This window comes from Atta colombica, unplaced genomic scaffold (assembly GCF_001594045.1).
Source record: "Atta colombica isolate Treedump-2 unplaced genomic scaffold, Acol1.0 scaffold207, whole genome shotgun sequence".
NCBI classification, from domain to species: Eukaryota; Metazoa; Arthropoda; class Insecta; order Hymenoptera; family Formicidae; genus Atta; species Atta colombica.
The window spans coordinates 400,632-421,098 of NW_017259302.1; the positions used below are offsets into that span (position 1 = coordinate 400,632).

At 31.5% G+C, this 20,467-nt stretch overlaps 6 protein-coding genes across 12 annotated transcripts in view; 3 read left to right on the forward strand and 3 right to left on the reverse strand.

Annotated features, from left to right (window-relative positions):
- The window catches only part of LOC108687548 (F-box/WD repeat-containing protein 5), a 4,508-nt gene extending 1,481 nt beyond the window's left edge, over window positions 1–3,027 (reverse strand). The window contains exons 1-6 of one of the 2 annotated variants that reach the window (XM_018193374.1): window positions 2,913–3,027; window positions 2,076–2,415; window positions 1,357–1,514; window positions 1,102–1,279; window positions 746–938; window positions 400–627 (exon numbers count right to left, since the gene is read on the reverse strand). In XM_018193374.1, coding sequence (XP_018048863.1) covers window positions 400–627; window positions 746–938; window positions 1,102–1,279; window positions 1,357–1,514; window positions 2,076–2,385 — 1,067 coding nt within the window. In that variant the 5' untranslated portion in view covers window positions 2,386–2,415; window positions 2,913–3,027. Of the gene's footprint in view, window positions 1–399; window positions 628–745; window positions 939–1,101; window positions 1,280–1,356; window positions 1,515–2,075; window positions 2,416–2,912 lie in introns of those variants that run through there. The other variant, XM_018193375.1, reaches the window with a different exon arrangement.
- LOC108687551 (transmembrane protein 223) lies at window positions 2,077–5,156 on the forward strand. 4 transcript variants are annotated; one of them, XM_018193380.1, is made up of 6 exons: window positions 2,077–2,106; window positions 3,426–3,444; window positions 3,643–3,832; window positions 4,195–4,520; window positions 4,695–4,837; window positions 5,019–5,156. In XM_018193380.1, exons 3-6 carry the CDS (start codon window positions 3,681–3,683, stop codon window positions 5,154–5,156), a joined length of 759 nt encoding a protein of 252 aa, XP_018048869.1. In that variant the 5' UTR covers window positions 2,077–2,106; window positions 3,426–3,444; window positions 3,643–3,680. The 4 variants fall into 4 exon arrangements, with proteins under 4 accessions (XP_018048869.1, XP_018048866.1, XP_018048868.1 ...); XM_018193377.1 differs by lacking the exon at window positions 2,077–2,106 and adding an exon at window positions 2,420–2,496; XM_018193379.1 differs by lacking the exon at window positions 2,077–2,106 and adding an exon at window positions 2,545–2,621.
- Window positions 5,157–5,544: 388 nt separating this feature from the next.
- Window positions 5,545–8,913, reverse strand: LOC108687550. The gene is made up of 6 exons (XM_018193376.1): window positions 8,839–8,913; window positions 7,324–7,422; window positions 7,003–7,209; window positions 6,520–6,734; window positions 6,161–6,436; window positions 5,545–5,906 (listed from the first exon to the last, which is right to left on the reverse strand). The coding sequence occupies exons 3-6, from the start codon at window positions 7,135–7,137 to the stop codon at window positions 5,639–5,641; spliced, it is 894 nt and encodes a 297-aa protein (XP_018048865.1). The 5' UTR covers window positions 7,138–7,209; window positions 7,324–7,422; window positions 8,839–8,913; the 3' UTR covers window positions 5,545–5,638.
- Window positions 8,914–9,146: 233 nt separating this feature from the next.
- LOC108687552 (Sjoegren syndrome nuclear autoantigen 1 homolog) lies at window positions 9,147–11,374 on the forward strand. 2 transcript variants are annotated; one of them, XM_018193382.1, is made up of 3 exons: window positions 9,147–9,270; window positions 10,826–11,025; window positions 11,107–11,374. In XM_018193382.1, the coding sequence occupies exons 1-3, from the start codon at window positions 9,159–9,161 to the stop codon at window positions 11,206–11,208; spliced, it is 414 nt and encodes a 137-aa protein (XP_018048871.1). In that variant the 5' UTR covers window positions 9,147–9,158; the 3' UTR covers window positions 11,209–11,374. The 2 variants fall into 2 exon arrangements, with proteins under 2 accessions (XP_018048871.1, XP_018048872.1); XM_018193383.1 differs by lacking the exon at window positions 9,147–9,270 and adding an exon at window positions 10,188–10,556.
- A 519-nt stretch (window positions 11,375–11,893) lies between these two features.
- LOC108687476 (beta-1,3-galactosyltransferase brn) lies at window positions 11,894–13,625 on the reverse strand. The gene is made up of 2 exons (XM_018193246.1): window positions 13,548–13,625; window positions 11,894–13,383 (listed from the first exon to the last, which is right to left on the reverse strand). The coding sequence occupies exon 2, from the start codon at window positions 13,322–13,324 to the stop codon at window positions 11,939–11,941; it is 1,386 nt and encodes a 461-aa protein (XP_018048735.1). The 5' UTR covers window positions 13,325–13,383; window positions 13,548–13,625; the 3' UTR covers window positions 11,894–11,938.
- A 3,370-nt stretch (window positions 13,626–16,995) lies between these two features.
- LOC108687483 (probable G-protein coupled receptor B0563.6) lies at window positions 16,996–20,268 on the forward strand. 2 transcript variants are annotated; one of them, XM_018193257.1, is made up of 6 exons: window positions 16,996–17,021; window positions 17,515–17,774; window positions 18,161–18,387; window positions 19,123–19,427; window positions 19,510–19,744; window positions 20,036–20,268. In XM_018193257.1, the coding sequence occupies exons 1-6, from the start codon at window positions 17,002–17,004 to the stop codon at window positions 20,243–20,245; spliced, it is 1,257 nt and encodes a 418-aa protein (XP_018048746.1). In that variant the 5' UTR covers window positions 16,996–17,001; the 3' UTR covers window positions 20,246–20,268. The 2 variants fall into 2 exon arrangements, with proteins under 2 accessions (XP_018048746.1, XP_018048745.1); XM_018193256.1 differs by lacking the exon at window positions 16,996–17,021 and adding an exon at window positions 17,051–17,272.
- The last annotated feature ends 199 nt before the right edge of the window (window positions 20,269–20,467 follow it).

A 20,467-nucleotide genomic window follows, 5' to 3' on the forward strand; every position in this document is an offset into this window, starting at 1 on the left:
TTCGCTTATTTTTGATACGAAGAAATGTTTCATATAAAAGTGAAACGATTTAAGGAACGTATTTCGATTACGTTGTTTTTTTTCTAGATGGAAATGCCAAAAAAATATGAAGATTATTTCTATTTTTTTAAATGGAATTATATAATTTTTTTACATAATATGATTCCTCTAATTATTTTGCGTAGAAATATGAAAAAACCAATGTATATTTTATACTTTATTTTAGCACATATTAACATAAAAGATTAAATATATTGGTTTTTTATATCTTAATATTTTCTCCCTTGAAACCATCTCATTTTCATCTAAAATATTTTTTCGTATCATCAAAAATAAGTGACATAGGTTTTCAATTTAAATGGACCACACGGTGCGTAAAAAAAAGAAATTTTCACATACTGTATTCTTGATGATGAAATGTAGTATATTGGTTCTTCCTGACTTTGTGAGCTATTAGATTCGCCTGAAGGAGATAACAAATCCTTGTGACTTGGTGGATTTCCTTTTTCTTCCTTTGTATTTGAAGAAGATGGTTGGCTCTGTTGTTCTGTGGATTCAGCTGGAGCAGGTGCTAAACAATTTGCAACCATAATTGCTCTAATCGAGGAAGCATTTCCATTATAGAATCTGAAAAATCATTACAACCGCATGAAAAAAATATTACAATCCATTTAAGAAAATTATGTTTCTAATAAGAAGTCAAAGATTCAGATCGATTAAAAAATATACCGAGTTGTTACTTTACCTAAAGAGTTGTGTCATAATGGGCACATGTTCGCTAGCTGATTCCTGGTTTGCTTTATTGAGCCAAACTACGCTAGTACTAACCAAATGTGCTAACCAATGTAGATTTCCACTTAAAAGGTAACGTTCACTGTACCATGTACCAAATATGTCATACGGTTTATTCACTACTCTACACTGTAGATCAAATCCAGCTACAAATAGACAAAAAATACATATAAGCATGTATTGGATAGAGATAATTTCTTTTATCAAAATCTATCGTCAGATAAGATCTTGTTGAACCCCCAGTTAAGATTTATTTATAGTCTCGTATAATTTTTATTTTCTTATTGATAAGACCTTAATCTCACTTACGTGCTACTCTGAATACTGCTATTTCACCCGAAGTACTATGGGGTGTACCAAAATGAACACCAGACACAAGAAGTAATGTATCTGTACAATTAAACTGGGAAAATTGTGTATATTTCCAACTAAACGTCTTCATATCATGCCAATATTTTATGGTAACAGGATACTGACTTTGCCATACCTAAAACAAAATAATGCGAATGATAAATATAAGTATATGAGAGAAAGTAATAATTGCAAAATGAAAGAAGAGCTTACAAGAATATATCCATCTTTTGAACAGGTTGCAAACATTTTGCCATTATGGGAAAAGCTCACATGTAAAACCTGATGTGAATGTTCTTTAAGAACTTCGGTTTCTATCAATGGAGTGTGATATGCCAAGCGTTTGAATTCGCCCAACCAGGAGGTTTTTCCTACGAAAGAATAATCAATATAAAGAATATTGATAAAATATACATATGCATATAAAATAATAAAAAATTAATTATTATATAGATTTATATAGTATTATAAGATTAAATTTTTCTATGTACATAAAAAGATTTTCTGAAACACCATTCGTCAAAAGATTAAAATTGAAAATATACAAGATTGTTTTATAAGAATATATAATGACAAAAGTAGCATTATAAAAAAGCAACAATCAAATGAATGTTGCTACTAATCTGAATAATTAGGAATTCATGAATTACAATTAAATTAACTCATTTAAAAAACAAAGTTTACTTTGTTATACACATATTTCTTTGTTTTTAAATCTAGTTTTATTATTCTATTATTATTGCTTTTACATTTATTATCTTCATAAATGCCATGTGTGGATTTGGTCGAATCTAACAACTTTGCTCCGAGTATGAATGGATCTTCTCGGAAAATAGATGGTATAAATTTATATTTTCTCCACGCAATATCCGGCGGAGAATGTTATTTTCGATCGCGTAAAAGTGCCGCGAATACTTAGTAGCAAGACATACCTGGCACAATGCCGACGTCCGGATCTATCTTGTACGTACGATAAAATAAATACTTCCAGAGGAACTCATCGCGCGACACTCTGAACCACGATCGGCACACCTCACCCGCGGTCAGTAATTCCCTCGGCGTCAGGTACTGGAAGATGCTCAGGAGAATCGAGTCTGACATAACGTACCAGTTGAATTCATCGGATTCACCTTCGCTACGCGACGAATACTCGCTGCCATCATCCGATTCGCTGACGTCCTCCACGTCCTCATCGGACGATCCGGGCCGGTCGTCTCGCGCGGTATCCTCCACATCGTCCATCGTCGACGCGCGGTTTATTTACTGGAACAGCTGATACCTGTCAGCTACTACACTGTCGTGAGTCAGTCGTCAGTGCCGTCGTCACGTCAAGGATACGCGAGTTCGACCGAGGTTAGAATTGATTAGAATTCACGTAGTCCGCCACTCTCTGAGGCTGTTCACGAACGAGAACAAGTACAACTGCATCGCGTCATTCACGTCATTCGCGTCCGCGTCGCGCAATACCTGCACACACGGTAAAAATACAATACGAGCTGTTGCATGAGTTGCATCTCGGAAGCGGCATGTATTCGTGCCAATTCGTGCCCATTCGTGCCCGACGTATGTTCCGTGAACAGATAAATTTTCACGTTATCTTTCAATGAATTTCAGAACATCCTGATTGATCTGTTCTTCCTGATCTAATATTCCTGATATTCTGATATTCTAAAAGATAACGTCTGTAATGTGTTTTCTCGCTTCGTGATTACGACACTATGAACTACGAGAGTCACTAGACTAGACTGTTTTTTATAAGATTCTTTTACCTGCTTTTACTTGCACTCTCTAAATGTATAAGTAGGCCTTGAAGATAAAGAGAGCGAGAAGACTAAATATAAAAAACGAAAGTAGAGACTGCATGCTCCACCACTTGACGAATTGACATTCGCAATCACTCGCAATGTTCTCGAAATCATTTCATTCTTTGTTTATCTAATGTTAAATAAGGACAAATGATGCTCGCAAATATAGCGTCAACAAACGAAAGATTGTTCATCCTACTCATACTTTACTGCACTTAGAAATACAATTAAACAATTGAGATTGTCCTTTGTCATTCTATGTATTGACGCTTTATATTTTTTTATCATTTTCTCTTTTTTTCTTCAACTCTGTATTTATCTTATTTTAAGTGCAGAAAGTACGATATAGTGTAGCTATAAAGATCAGATCCTATTTACCTTTTTCTACAAGTTTCCTAACCTTTAGCCTAAAAAGTTTACTTATAATTTTATTACTATTGAATTGACTATTTATAAATAAAATTTATATTTTTACAGATTGCAGTAGAAGAACTTGGTAAGAATATAGTAATTTTTTATTAACGATTTTTGATATAAAATTGTAAAATATATATATATATACATATTTTTTGGATTACCTCATTATTAATAAAAAGAAAAACAAAATTAAAATAAATGTAAATGTTTATAAATAAAATAAAATGTTATGTGTAGGAAATGATTTTAAAAGCAAAACATTTTATAAAATTTCTAGAGTTGCCTTTTATGACGTAGAACGAAAACAATTTCAAAATGTTGAATCTAATTTTGAGGCATCCTATTATTCTTAAAACTTTAACTCAAATACGACCTGTCCATGGAATCACACAAAAGTATTTTATACGTGACAAGAATATATTTTCAGCGGCAATGACTGTTAAAATGTTTCTAACGAGATGCATGAGGTAAAAAAATATAATTATAATAAATAAATAACTTTTGATAAAATATATAAGAATAATATATATTTAGAAATATTTTTAAGTTTTAATCATTGATTATTAAGAGAATATTTGTATAAATATATATTCTTGCTCGCTATTTTGTTATTTTTTTTTAATTAGAAATGAAAGAGAAAAATCAAAAAATAGAATGTTATGTCAAAATATCAATATTATTTTGACGATCATTTGAAAATTAATGATATTTAATTACTTTACATTAAAAAATATTAACTTCAAATGGAAACTAAAATTAACTATAGGATTTCCTGTATATTTTACAATTATATATAAAATCTTATAAAATGATATCAATAAAAATGTAGATTATCTGCTGGAGCAACACGACAAACAAGTTTCCTTAAACCAAACAAATTGGTACAAAATTTATTAATACGGCGTCGGCAAATGTCACAATTGGATGTGAACACAAATGTACAGAACAATGTAATTTTATATAAATTCGAAGAGAGTAGATATTTCCGAAATATGCAAATTTTTGGAGTTGTACAATTATTCAGTTGTTCAGTATTAGCTTTTTATAGTTATTCTCCATCATTCTGGGATATATTCAAAGCTGATGTAAACTTGAAAGAACATTTTCTAAATTACATGTTTCGATTTTGCATATTTTTTTTTGCAATTGTGACAGGTAAGAATCATCTTTTATATTTATATGTATGTAATAATATTTCATATATAAAGAGAGATTCACATTTTACTTATGTGAAAATTCATATTTTTATCTTATTTATTAAACAATCCTTTACATAAAATGGAGCATATAGATTTTATTCTTTTTGAGATTGATATATTTATTTTGTAGGTCCTCTTATAAGTCTTTACATTTATGCTACGTGCGCTCGTAGCATCAAATACATTATTTTAAATAAAGGTGGTGAAACACTTTCAATTATTACTTATCATATGCAAAAGAATAAATCCAAACTAAATTTACCAGTAGGAATGGTAAGAAACATTTACATAATAATTATAAATATAAAGTTATAATATTTTATGTATAATTAAAATTTTATATACATAATATTAATAATAATATATAATAATTTTAGAGTGTGAATACAAAGATAAAAAATAAAATTTTTTTTTATTTAACATGTTCCTTACATTTGAAATTTTTTTTTTTAAGGTAAAGTGTATCGCAGACAGACAGGATGAGAGAGGAACATACTTACCACTTAAAATAAAAAATAGATCTTTTTATTACCTAGTTAATAAAAGTGGCACTTTTGTAAATTCAAAACTTTTTGATCATACAATGGGATAATTATTTAATTTTATGGATATATGTAGTATTATTACGAATATGTTCTTTTGCTTAATACATTGTACATGTTTATTGAAAAAATGTCATTACCATCATATATTTATGCTTTATGTATAAAATATAAATATATGCTTAGAATTATCTATTATTAGAAGATTAGAGTTATTAATATATCGATTCATTAAATTGTGAATTGCCAAGTTAACGCTGAAATTTCCGTATGTTATTTTTCAGAAAAAGAAATTTTTTTTTCAAATGATTTATATTAGTATTATACAAATAACAAATATAAAATACATTGACAATTTGTATTTTCTAGAAAAGGAAAAATAATGTTAGTACAATATCTATGCACAAGTACATATAAGTATATTTTATTGCACTGAGATTAGTTTTTTATTCATCATTGGTTTTTCCAAATCTCTTACGAGTTGGTAGAATGTGTGTGAATTAGTACTTTAATTAATGATCGATTTTTCCAATCAATATCTTTGATTTTGCCTGTCGTAATACTTTCCCGAGTATTTGCTGTATCGATCGCTGTAGCCATCATCCTGATATTTGTCTTCGGCTTTATAATAAACTTCAGGTGCTGTAGAACCAACACGACCTTGCCAATAATGAGTCCAATATAGATCTTCTGGATTGATATCGTGTGGATGTCTGGCATTTTTGAACACATGTACGCAATACACGAGACTACCGATCAGTGTCAAAAATCCAAACACAAGAAATACTATTCCCAAGATCCTAAAAAAATGCATTTTGTATAGAATTTTATAGAATACATCATTCCAATTGTGTAATCTATACATCATGCTTTCAATTCCTTACTATTAATTATTAGAAATACAAATCGATATACATATTGTATATATAAAACTTTTGCAATTTTATCTTTTATAATTGAAGTAATTATAATTACTTTATATATTTATATATTATAAATTATAAATCGTGCGCGCGTGTGTGCAATATAAAAATTGATCACACAGTACTCTTACCAAACGACTAACGGCTGGAAAAATTGAATGACGATAACGAAACCTAAAGTAACTAGAATCAAGCCAAGATTGAGAAGTAACATAAGGCAGCAGACGCCCTTAGTGTTTGGGCAAAATGGATTAGGCGTTGACATAGTTTCCACGATAATACCGCCTTTTCGTGACGTACGAGTTTTCACTGTCGAAGTGCCTGACCTGCCGGAACCGTAGCTATAATGACTAGGCGCTCTATGATCCAGTCTGGAGCTTGGTGCGAGACTACGGCGTGATACCCGACTATAACACAAAACACATATTTTCTATTACAGATATATTTATGGGATATTGAATGCTACTATGCATTTATAAATCTGACCGACCTTATGTCGGAAGTAGCTCTATATGCAGCACTGGTGACATATATATCTGAACCATTGTCACAAATACTGCCATGCGAAGCACTTTTGCGAAGCGGGTGCAAACTATGCTTTGAAGATCCAGACAGGACCGAATCGCGAGTGTTATGCGCACTTCTGGATCTTCTGTCTTCTTCTCTATCGTACTTGTCCGTGGGATTTTTTCTTGTAGGTTTTACCTATAAAAGAAGAGAATTTGAGAAAAATATTAATTAAAATAATTAAAAAATTATAATTTAAATATACGTTATATATGTATATAAGAAGACGTTCTTTGCATTCTATTGTGTACACTAATATATTAGGTATAGTAAAAAGAAATCCATTATTTTTGCATGAAATTGAATGGAAAAATAATGGATTTCTTTTTACTATACTAATATGTAGAATAAAATACGCTTTAAGCTAAAAGAATGTTTTTGCCATCATGAGTATAAAATGAATTACCATAGTGGTATGCTCGTTAGCAACGATATATTCAGACATGGTACGGTCCGAAGGAGCTCTATGGCTCTCTTCACCATCTGTAATGTAATCACGATTTCCGTTAATGTGATATCCAGCATATTTCGAAGTATGCATTTTGAAGTATCAGTCATCGACTTGCACAAGGAGTGTCAAAGACAAATAACTAATAAAGCTTCTTTAGCTCATCTAAAACAGAAAATAAATATCAGTTTATCGACAAATCGATCAGAATTGTTATCAGAATTGTTACAGTCGTTACTTTTTTTTTCAAAAAAAAGCAAATGAAATGGCTATGCTTACTCTGCACGGATGCAACGTATCCGTTTCCATTCTTACTTAAAATATATTGCATATTTTAAAAGAAAATTGTGTGTCATACGCATCATTTACACTGTCAACCTGCAACAAAAATGCTTTACGTCGCTAAAAGGAACAGACATTCTTCTTTTTGCTTCATATATCTCCGTTTTTAGTTTTATTTAGTAACGGCTTTGGGATGTATTTTTATCTAATTATATAGATAATCCTTCGTGATTGAATATAAATTTAGCGTTTTATATTAAGGTGTGGCGTTCTTTTAAGTGCTGCCTGCGCATAAAGATTGCAAAACGGTGCATCATTATGGGATTGTCTTGCGACTGTAGGTAGTGATGCCCACGACGCGTTCATCGCATTGGGCAAATCCTTATTTAGTACGATGATGTCACTTGGCAAGGACATGTACGTGCAACATCTTCGATCAATACATAATGCGCATACATAACTCTTTGCCTCTCGTTGATCATCATTTTCTCGCGATTCTTTCAAGATAGTTTCTTATTCGTTTTACAAATTATCCTATCTGTCACAATTACAATTACTTTATTAAATGTGCATGTGTGTTTAGTGACATCGTGACATTTTTTTGGCTGGAATATTTACAAATCGATTCTTATGTATTTAAGACTGTCTTAAGATATCATCATAGAATCAATTAGTATCTTGAGACATTACTTAATTAATTAATTAAGACAGTCTTAAATACAAGAATAGACTATGAATATCTGCGGTCTTTGATCTCTAATATAAAAAAATATTTCTGCAATTAATTACATTCTAAAAACAAAATATTTCATAATTGCAATGATGATATCAAATTTTGGGAAATCACTTCGACATAATTACAATATAATAGCCTTGCGATATAAGATAACAAATAAATATTTAATTAAAATAGACGATGAGAAATTATCATTCTCTGAAGTTGAACGGCAAACTTCCGTGGCACAGATCTAAAAATTCGATTTTTTTAGAATTCGTTAATTAATATTCTTCGAATTCATTAATTTTCTTTATAGGAAAGTGTGTGGCAGACAGTATCGATGATTAATGTCATCCGCCCTCTAAAATACGTTCACTCTCGTCAGCCAACCGGTTATTAAACTCCTGCTTTATGTTTTTCTCGCGTTAATCGCAATTTTTAAATAATGCACGCAGGAGAAGCGTGCGTGCGAAGCAGCGGATTGCGACACGCGCAGGCGCCGTAGATCCATGCGACTTGTGCGCGCATCATCATCCCATGATATAAATTCCCGAAAAACAAAGAAAAGAGAGGTGGAAACGTCAATGAAGAAATGTCGGAGCAAAGCGCGGGACCAAGATCACGAGGGATCGCAAGGACGCACAGTGCACACGCGCTCGATCGCGTCAAATATTTTAGTGCGGACCGAGATCGTTCAGTAGGGCCGCTCTCGAAATGCTGAGCCCTCGAGATGATCTTGCCCGAGTATCTTGCCATTCACTTGAAAGATTACGTTCCCCCATATTGATCCTTACCCGCAGGTGATTTCTCTCCTCGTGATGACGCGCTGATCGAACGTGCAGACGTGCCTGGATCGCCGTGACATATCGATCACGCGAGTATAATATTCGTTGCCTTTGATATTTCTCTCCTTCTTTTTCTTCCTCCTCGAAATCGATCGTCCCTGCACTCAGTCGAAAAGCACTCGCGATGATTCTGGTGGCGTTGGCGCGGATTCGCGAAACTCGAGACGTGACATACAATATACGTCCCGGTCCCGAAGCAACGCGATCGGCAATTTCGCCTGTCTCGCGGCAGTCGCGATCGGAATCGCTGCAAATCGCTGGAACGGTCGATGCACGTCGACGGTCGACGGGCGTCCCGCGACCGCGCGGCGAGCGAAAGGCACGTTTATCGTGGCGTGCGCTTTTCCACCGCGACACGCTTCCGTCTGACGCCTTTAAAAGGTGAGCTCAGGTGTGCGCGCTAACTAGTCCTCACCGCCCGCGATCGTCTTCATCCGACGCAACACGTCCCTCCTCCTCTACGCGAAATAAATTAACGGAAATTAGATCGCGATTGTCTCCAAGAAATATGTCTATCTGATTCTATTTCAAGATTTGTAATTAAGTAACCTTTTGCTTTTTCCTAAGGCAGAAATTTGAAAAGTATCCGCTTTTCATGTTTCCATTTTAGAGAAAAGTTGCATTATCGTTATCCAAAAATACAAACGTCCAAATGCGTGAAATGTAAAATGCAAATGACGCAAAGAACGCATTTCAGTTCGATAAATGAAAATGAAACATGGAGCTTTCATTGCATTTTTTCTTTTTGTAAAATATAAATGATACAAATATAAACATATATTTATACGTCTGATGGATTAGAGTATAATTCTATATATAAATTATTGGTTAAATTAAAAATGTAAAATATGCGATTACAACAGAACGTTGTAATCGCATATTTTACATTTGTTTTCGTACAGATTAATTTTTTGTTTAGAAAAGGATAAAGATTTGCGGTATCTTCAAGATAATAATAATTCTGATATCTACAAGAATACATATTCCACAGCCCCGAAAGTAATTTTACGATCAGACGTAGTTATGCAATATAGCTTCAGCTCTGAAAAAGAAAACTGGTTTTGAAAGCAGCTAGTCCAGTGTTAATCCGAGCCTTGATCTCGGCTATTCAGAATCTGCAAAATGAATTCCGTTACAGTAGGCGCCATATCGATTTCGTTGATCATGAATCGCGTTATCTTTCCCAAAAATTCGAAAGAAGAAGAATTGCAAAGGATTAATCCTTCCTCAATTATCCTCAATTATCCTGTTCCATTTATCGCATTGAATTTTAGAGATCGGCTACAAAAAAATGACTATTTTATGAATTAAAAAAAAATCATCGTCTTTCCTATAGATTCAATTTTGTACAATCTACAGATTTTTATATATAAAATACAGATCATAATGCGGCAAAAGAACGAGAAATCTTCGTATTTTTATAACTCCTGATACGCATGCGTAAAGCGGAAATCGCGCGCCAAAACCGAAGCAGTTGTCCACCCGAATGTTCCAAATTTCTGCGTTATTGATGGTTATTGGTAAACAACGGTCGTTCTCGATAGTTCCGCCTGACATTGTCCGCGTTTAAATATATACGCCTTATATGAAGTTTTCTGTGAATGGAGGGTTCACGATGTCTCAACACGGAGCTGCTTTGCAAACATATAATCAGGAGCTTGTCAAATGTAACTCATTTAACCTAAAAATTCTTGTTTGACATTATTTACAAGTTTGCTTTAAGTTTGATCCGATTTTAGATACCTGAAACAAATATTCTTTTGCTACACAATCCCACAATATTAAAGGTATCTTAATTCCGAAAAAGAAATTGTCATTCAAACATCATATTGACGATCATAAATTACTTTATTCTGCGATATTATAACTTGATATTTCCAATAACGGTATTATCTTGTTGCATTCAGCAAGTACAAAAAAAAATTTATTTTCCTAGGTTTAGAAGAGATGAAGGTAAGACGATTCGAACTTCAATCTCAGATAGAATCCCAGGAGGAAGAGAAGAACAATTTGCAACGCGAAATCGAGAAGATGTCATGTAAACTTACGCAACTGAACGATAGCTTAGCAAAAAGAATTACGGTCAGAAACGAATACGATAGAACTATTGCTGACACTGAGGCAGCATATGTAAAGGTAATATTATTGTTGAGTGATCTATTTTAAATTAAATGTTAATCTCGCATTTTTTTAAGTGTTATATTTGTTTTATTATAGATTCTAGAGAGTTCCCAATTATTGCTAAACATGATCAAAAAAGAAGCTGTGAGTCTGGATCAAACTTTAGGTAAAGCCAATATTGATAAGCAGTACCGATAATAAAATATAAAATAGAACTTGACAAAAAAATTGTGCGGGACCATATATCTAGAAAATGTATTTATTAAATTATCAATGGAAAAAATTATCACAAAGACATAGCTGTTAATTAATAAAGTACAAAATTGTAAATATATTGATTTTTAAAATATACAAGTTTTTTATAGCCTCTGCACAATTTATTAACTGTACAAGTTACATATATATGTTAATTATTTTATTATGCATTTGATTATTTTAGAAAAATAATATTAATCAGTCTGTGTGTGTAATAAAATAAAATAATTTTTGAACAATAATCCTATTTATAAAATAGAGCAATGAATAAGTACTAAATAATTCATTGTAACAATTATAAGTACAATTAGCATTATTCTGTTTCATTTAAATATGCTTTAATATGTATACTAAAAATTTGATAAATTTGATTTTTTATCAGGGGATATATATGTATATATATATATATGAAGACTAATGTAGAATGAAATCTATTCTAGAAAGAGTACAGAATATTCTTTACAATAAGTTGAATGTTATCACATAATTGTTATTTTACTTTGTATATTCCATCTTCCTTCATATGTACATATATTGATACTTGATATATATCAATTATAATGATATTTTCGTCAATATATGTTATCGTGATACTTCTCCATTCTTAAATGGAAATCATCTCTAAAATTATATAATACATATTGCAAAATTTTTTTGCATCATTTATATAAATTTAAGCGTTTCCAAGAGCTTTCTGTTCGTTCCAAATTTGTAAGAGTTCGTTTGGATCTTCATATCCATGAGATGTTATAACATATGTATAACTATGTTTTGTATAAGCTTTCTTATAAAAGTGGAACTCTTCGCAATGAAACGGTACTATATCAGCTTTTTTAGCTATTAAACCTAGAAAGATGTCATCAAATCTGAAATGCTTGGTGTAAAAACTGGTGTAGTACAAATCCATTAGAGCTTCTTTAGACAAAATGTATGCACCGGCTGTAACATATGGTGGCCATAAATGATACGGATATTCTTTTAATGTGACGTACCATTTAGAAAATTTATGCCGATGTGGCGCAGATCGCATAAATACGAATCCTGCAAACAGTCTAATATCATCTGGCAGCTCAAAATCGAAAAGCTGTCGTTTTATTCTATTTGACATAGATTTGTTAAAAAATCTAAGCAAGTGTTCATTTTCTACTTTTCTATTATTGACCTTGAATTCTTGTTTCTCGTGCATATTTTTCCAACTATTGTTATTTGTAGATTCATGAATAGTTGAATCTTCCGTAAAAAACGTTTTAATTTTTAAGTCATATGTTGCACTTTTATTATTAAAATTGATATCATTATAATCCATTAAATCCGACTGTTTGATTTCTCTTTTTTTGTGTGCACTGTACACTTTTCTGGATTCCATTAAGTAAAATGGATAATTAGTTGGATTTCTAATAAATGTCGCTACATTTTTTACAGATACATACATATCATCATCGACGAACATGTAAAACTTTGAATTGGGACAATACTTTACTAACCATTTGAAACTCATCATTGTTTTTATAGTATTATTATAGTACGAATCTATAAAATCTGCCTGCACGATATCTTTGTAAATCCCTGCCTCTAGCTTTAGTTTGGCCTCAACTTCTTGGTCATCCGGATGCGTACCCACCATAAAAATAGTTTTCGTTGGCACATCAAAGAATCTCTTTTCGATTCCCCACGAATTTCGTATAGCAGTTCTTCTATCAAAATTTTCTATAGCTGATTTTACTATATATACAAGTCGAAGCGTATCGTCTGCATTTTCCTTACATTTTTGTGGCTGTTTTAAGATAAAAGCATATCTATACTCATTTATAGGTTCGACTTGAGGTTTTTCATTACGTCGCAAAGCATTCACAAATTCATGTACATTGCCTTCGTATGGATATACAAAGTTTTCATCGTACGTGACCTCAAATATGTGCACAAATGCTCCAAAAAATTCTAGTAGTGCTATCATGCCAAAGCCACAAAGCACATATGCTAATTTGACTCTTGATATAGCACGACGACCTCTTTGAAAATAAAGATGGAATAAGTAATATTCTAACAAATAACAGCACATTTTGTCAGCCAAATTTCTGCTTAATAATCCGTGCAAATTTTCTCTTCCTCAAGATCTCCCTACAATAAAAATTTCCATGTTTAATCAGTTATTTTTTATTTTACGCATATTATCACATAAGTTTTTTTTTTCAATTATCAAAAAATAATGTCTTTAATTAGCCCATTCATTTAATTAATGACGAAAGCCTGTGCATACAGTTCAAATTAAAGTGACAACTTACGAATTATCGACAATCATTTCTCATTCAGATAATACAGGTGAATGTATAGATATCTTTCATATGTAAGGTGTTTATTTTCAAAATATATATGCGTGAGAAGATACAGCTTTTTCTTTATTTTTTTTCTTGAACGCCATCTAACCGATTTCTTTCAGGAAATATTACGAGTGCATCCAGAAACGGAGTGATTTGTGGTGCCTCTGCAGGAAATTTGCTCCAACTAAAAGTCCGATCACGAGCACTGTGCAGTGGACATGACAAAAGTGAATAAGTCAATAACTGCGACTTGAAAAAATTTTATCTGTTATAGCTTATAGCTAGCTCTTAAGCTAGTTTTATATTTATTTCTTCTTACAATTAGAGAGAAAAAAATTCTTATATGTTTTGCAATGTGATATTTTGATATGTTTCAAATTATATTTAAAATATAATTAAAATATATTCATTTAAAATATATTCTATTTAAAAAATATAATTAAAATAAATATATTTAATTTGAGAGGAAGGAAAAAATTATGTTTAATTTATATTAATGTTCAATTATTTTGTATCAATTTAGAATATAGCGACATTTTGTACATTTATTTGCTTATTTATTGTATTGTAATAGATTTATTTTAATCAATATAATTTGTCAAATTTAGCTAGTAATTTTTTTGACGCCTTAAAGTAGATTGATCCTATCGTGTTTATTGTCCATCATACGCTTATTCATTTGTCGAATTTGTGAATAAACTCAATGATTCGGAAGGATGCACAGTCTGCGTTTTATTTTGGTTTGAGTTTATTTGGTTACTAATTAGCAATTCTATGTTAGAATACAACTTGTAAAAAAAAAATGAGTTGATAATCATTGTATTAGCAATCTTTATATAACATTCTAATAATATTAATTTATATCTTCATTCACACTTTGATTGTTTCAAATCTTTATGCGCAACATATATTCAATCTACTTGAGATTAATATATAATATGATATCAGAAATATGAGAAATATAATGTTATAATTTTAATATACATATATAGGAGAATTGAATTGCGAATTTGATATCAATTGTAGGTACATAACATGTGAATTATTATTGTTAATTTATTATGGATTATTCATACACATTTTTAAATTTTTTAAGGCTTTGCAATCTGGCTAAAAAGATCCTCCAAGGACTTTCAAAAGATATTAGCATCTATGTCGTTAAATTTATTCTATTTCGTTAGACTAATATTAATTAGTAGATCCTTTTTTAAGGATCTTTTTTTATTTTATAAAAGCGTTAGAATTCGTTTGAATCGTCTGGGATTCTTGAATTTTTCCGTTGCATTCTTTTTTTTCCTCTTTTTTGGTTGCTCGTCCTATAACAATGTCTTCTTCTCGTATTGTCTTTATAAGCCGCTTTATTTCTCGGCATTTCTATCCATCCAACAAATTCAGCACGATCGTTCGAAAAGGGTCGTCTTTTCCCGTCGAAATAAATCTTGTTCGCACAAAAATTTGCAGGAAGAAGATTTTATTCTCTGCTTTCATTTTTTATGTTGAATAAATTGTGAATCCATTTTGTTTCCGTGGGAAAACAGCAATTAACTCCTTATCGTTCCTTGTCTTGGATCCGCTCGCCGGTGGGTCTTTATTGATCGACCGAGCGGAAACGCGATCGGGTGAGAGAAATGTCTCTGACAATGTTTTCCGCTCGAAAGATTAACCACCAACGTCGCGTTGTGGGGACATTCTCCTTCGGCGTTGGCCATCGATCGCATCTCGCTATGGATAGGCATCCACTCGACGCCTTTCGACTCCGATCCCGATAATTTGACATCACGATTATTAATCTCTATCGAGATTTCACGTTCATTGTTCCTCGTCTCGCTGCTCGTTAACGTCAATCGTCGCTTTCATCAGAGCTTCCGACTCTTTCTGCACAATTGAACGAGGAAAACTTGTTTACCGAATATCAGTTCTACTATTTTTAAAATTCATAACTCTCAATTAATCATTAAATTCAATGGAGAACATTCTTTTTATTTTTTATATCTCCTTTTTTGGAACGTATCGAGTCCTGGTCGGGAATCCGTAGTCTGTTACAGACAACATATATATGTTATATTTTTTGTGAAAATAAACAAATTTGTTATTATCTATAACTCTTGTAATAACATTAACAATAATCACGCTGTCTCAAAACCGATGCGATGGAAACTTGGCTGCAATGATCTGATTATTTCTCGCAGTTGTATCACATTATCGCTATGTATCGCTTATTCGATAACCACTTATACAGTTCTTTTTAGGACAACCGAATTCTTTAAATTCATTAAATTTTTTGACACGGCTTCTAGAAGTACAAAATTCAAACGAAATGGCAAATTTCACAAGAATTTATCCATCACGGATAATGTTTATTTAATCGAACGATTAATTTTAATCTCTCTTAATATTTTAACTGATATAACGTCGAAATTATTTGTCGATATATTCGACAGAATACAGTATCTTGTGAATCAAAGATTCATAAGAAGTATGTAAGAAGATTTTAGAGTTCATAATATAAATTTAATTCTCGAATTAACTTCATTGACAGATCGACAGAAATAATAAAATTTCGATGCGTTTTCTCCAGTCGTTATGAATGCAGGGAAAATGATAAATTATAAAAAAGGAAATTATTATTTTTGGTATTACGCATATTATAGGTACGTAATTATTTGGAAGGATACAAATAATCATCAGATAAGATTACGGAATATTCGAAGATGCTCCATTTGTATCCGTCTAAAATATGAAAACTGTGTTCCAAATTAAAAATGGACCTCTTAAATGGAATGGATTAATTAAAAAAAATGTTTATATTTTCTCTGTTTCCACCTAATTTAAATAATCTATAAATATAATAATCTATAAATTTTAATATCGAGTCACTCACACACACACACACACACACACACACACACACACACACACACACACACACACACACACACACACACACACAAGTTTTCCTTTTTGGAAAACAGAAAAAGTTGGAAAATTTGAAATTTCCTTTTTTTCCTTTATTCATAATTATGAATCATTTGAACATGAATATATTCGTATCGTTATCAATTGCAATAATCAAAATAACGAACTTATTCTTTAACAAAGAAAAAAGCAATAATGAAATGATCGAAAGATAACAATCTTTTTAATAAAGAAAGACTTATGTTGATTGCACATTTTATAAAGTACGATAAATTTGATTTACTGCATTTTAATCTTACTTTATTGCATAATCTGTATTATCTCCACGATGAAGTATTTGACCGTAAACAATAATTAATAATAGACCTGTTGTTTGTTCAAGCAGTTTGACCTTAATAAAGGGTTTAAGTCTATCATCTATTACGTGTTTAAATAAACCCCCTATACACCTTGATGTTACCTTCCCGAGGCTTGCGCAGTATATTTTTCTGAAGCAAGACCCATGAGATGGATATGTCACAGGTAAACCTGTTAGAGTCTATCATGTCTTTATTGAAAGTAGATTTACAGTTTGCTAGAGGAAGAAGAAAAGAAACAGACGGCGATGTGCGTGAGCAGAATACAAAACGTCAAACAGTAAAAAGTTTCTAGATTACTTAATCGACAGTACTTACAAGTTCTTTAACGGCAATCTTAATTTATATATATTATTTATAATTTTTGTATAATTAATAATCAACGGAACATATAATGTTGACAGGAGTGATCGACGGGTTTGTATATATCGCAGTTTCATACTCAATTCTTCATTAGCAACATCATCATTTTGTTCTTTATTGTTAATAAAGTAGTTCAAATAACTAAAGATCTAAATAAAGATCATCATTCATTGCGAAATATCGATCTTAACAATCTATATTTATCTTCATTGGCAATAAAATTGCTGCTCGCGCGTTTCTTTTCTATGACTCTTACACATACAATTAGATCCTATGAATGAATATGCTTTTTGCAGTACTCAGTTGTGTTGCGAGGATGATAACTTTACTATCGAACGTACGCCTATCGAGGATGACATTGCTCGAAGCCAAGTGATGTCTTTGATGTGGACATCTTACGGTATCATAGTCCCGATCATATTAACCATCGGCATTTTCGGCAATGCGGCAATCTTTGTTGTGCTATCTGGCCCATTGTTTCGCGGTATCGCATACCTGTATCTCAGTGGACTTGCGCTGGCGCATATCGGTGTTATCCTGTCTTGGATAACAATCAGTTTGTACAATCTGATTTCCGACAGTGTGCACTGTAGAAAAAAAATAATGCTTGGCTGACGAAAATCACAAGACTGATGTTGCAGTCACATCCAAACAAATAAACCAAATTAATTTAATTTATTTAACTTAGATCGCGACGATACTTAACTCATATTTGTCGATTAATATTATCGTTTACGCGATAGTAGTCTCAATTAATTAATTGTATCGATATAGCTCATTATTGTACTAGCATATATACTTTTTCTTCGATTACTTTATATATATATATATATATATGATTGCGCAATTAATCTTTTTTCTCAGTGCACAACAGTGGCCATGTATAATAAAATATTACAATATATATATAATTATATCTGACAATCAATGTATATGTTTCAGCGCTAAGATTGGGTTATGGTATGAGCAATAATTATCCATCAGCTTTCTATCATGCTCATCTTGAACTTGTTATTCTAAACGCCTTTTCGGCCGCCAGTATTTTCATTATGGTCTGCTTAATTGTAGATCGATATATTTTTGTATTCTTTCCGACACGTATTCGCACCGGAAACACGCGCAAAAATGTTAACTCCTTCATACTCTCTTCTTTCATTGCTGGCTTCATGGTAAACTATTTTATGTAAAATAGCGTTCGTATTTCTTTTCTTCCGAAAAATGTATTTAATTTTTTTAAAATATCAAGTAATCGTTTATATTCTGATTTCACTATAATCTTTGCTATTATAAATATTTTTATGTTTCATTTTCTCGAAGCTATTTATAAATAATCTGTACGTCTTATATTATTATGAAAAGTTATTATATAAAGATCATTTTTATTGGAACATTTAAAATATTGAGTGCCATCAACAGCCGATGTTCATAATTCGAGTTTAAGATCAGAATACGATCTTGAGACAAACTATACAGTTGTTTTATTGATTGAAAATTAACTAACTACTATGTATGATCACACTTAATTTAAGAATTTCATCAATCTTGAATATAAGATCGAACTATAACAATTATTGATAATGATTATTATATTGTTTCATCCTTATGAATAAGATTCACTTAGTTAATCACCCGATTATATATTAGAATAATTGATTAAGAAAATCAATAGGAAAAATTAATAAACGATAATGTTTATTATGCTGATTCAGTGGATTTTTCAATCAAAGAGTGCGAATCATTACAAAACAATCAATTCCGTTAATCATTCGTGTTTAATAATAACAAGAGAATCTTTTATTGCAAATGTTCGTAACAATAGATGTAATATAATTTTATGTATAAAATATATACATATATAATATATTGTATGTATCTTATATAGGCACATTTTATTTCGTTTACAGGTTAGTAGTCCATTATCAGTAATGAGAACTATCGTTTATGCGGAACAAGATGAATCCGGCACTTCTTTTACATTACGTGAAAATGTATTTGTTACGCAAACTGCGATATGGAGAACATATATTTGGATAATGGAGATCGTAGTACGAATTTGCCCGTCGATCGTATTCATTGTATTGAATAGTCTAGTCATAAAGAGATTTCTGCAATTGAATGTGCAAAACCGACAATTCCACGCTGTTTCAAATAAATTTCGGACCAACAAGACACCTGACACGTCATTATTATCTCGCAATCGAGGATACAAGTTAAAACAAAAGATTAGATATTGTATATTTCTGTGGTCCCATTAGAATATATAAAAATTATATAAAAATTATTCTTTTCAGAGAGGAGCAACACTTGGCGATATTGACGACAACAATGATTCTATGCTTTTTTTTGACGGAAGTTCCGCCAAGTCTCACCCCTATACTGTATACCGATCGTCATCTGTTGGACCTTCGTTACCAAACATTCCGCGTGTATTCGACGATTGTCGAACTTAGTAACTATGTCATTTACATCCTCATATATCTCGCCTGTAGTACAGAATTTCGAAGAGAATTGCTGAGATTTTTACAAGTGAGCACGCACTTATTATAATATAAATTTTCATTTAAAAATCTGTTATAAAAATTTTTCGTCAATCCTTCAATATATTTTTTTGTGCAATCAAATTATTATAATGTTAATACACAATATTTGAATAATAAGAATTTTGTAGAATTTATTTGTATATAAAGGATTTTTTAAAGCATTATAAATGAATGAATTATGTTTTAAATAAGCTGTAGCTGTAAAAGGTAATATAAAGCTTTAAGTTTTAAATATAAAGCTTAAGTTTTAAATATAAATAGATTATAATTTATACAGGGAAAATGTAATGAAAACATAGGACAAGACACTGATCAGCCGATAGGCGAGATCGAGGATTACAGTCGGCATGGCACTACTATTCGATTGACACCGGAGCGTACGAAATTGAATTCTCCCGAGTCGCCGACCAAAGAAATTAGAATGGAGGAAGACGCGCATCCATCGGAGGCTACTACTTTTATGTTAGAACATCGTGTTGTCACATAATTACATGTTGCGCGCTAAGGTCAAAGGCAATCGATCATTTGTATTAGTTACATGTATATTTGTATTTATATTAATTATATTGTATATTTCCGATGTGTGTTCGTAATGGAACTCGTCTGTATGTGTATATTAATTAATTATACCTAATACATTAATGGATATAAATTTCATGTATATTATAATTCTGTATTATACCAATTATAATACGCTATATATATATAT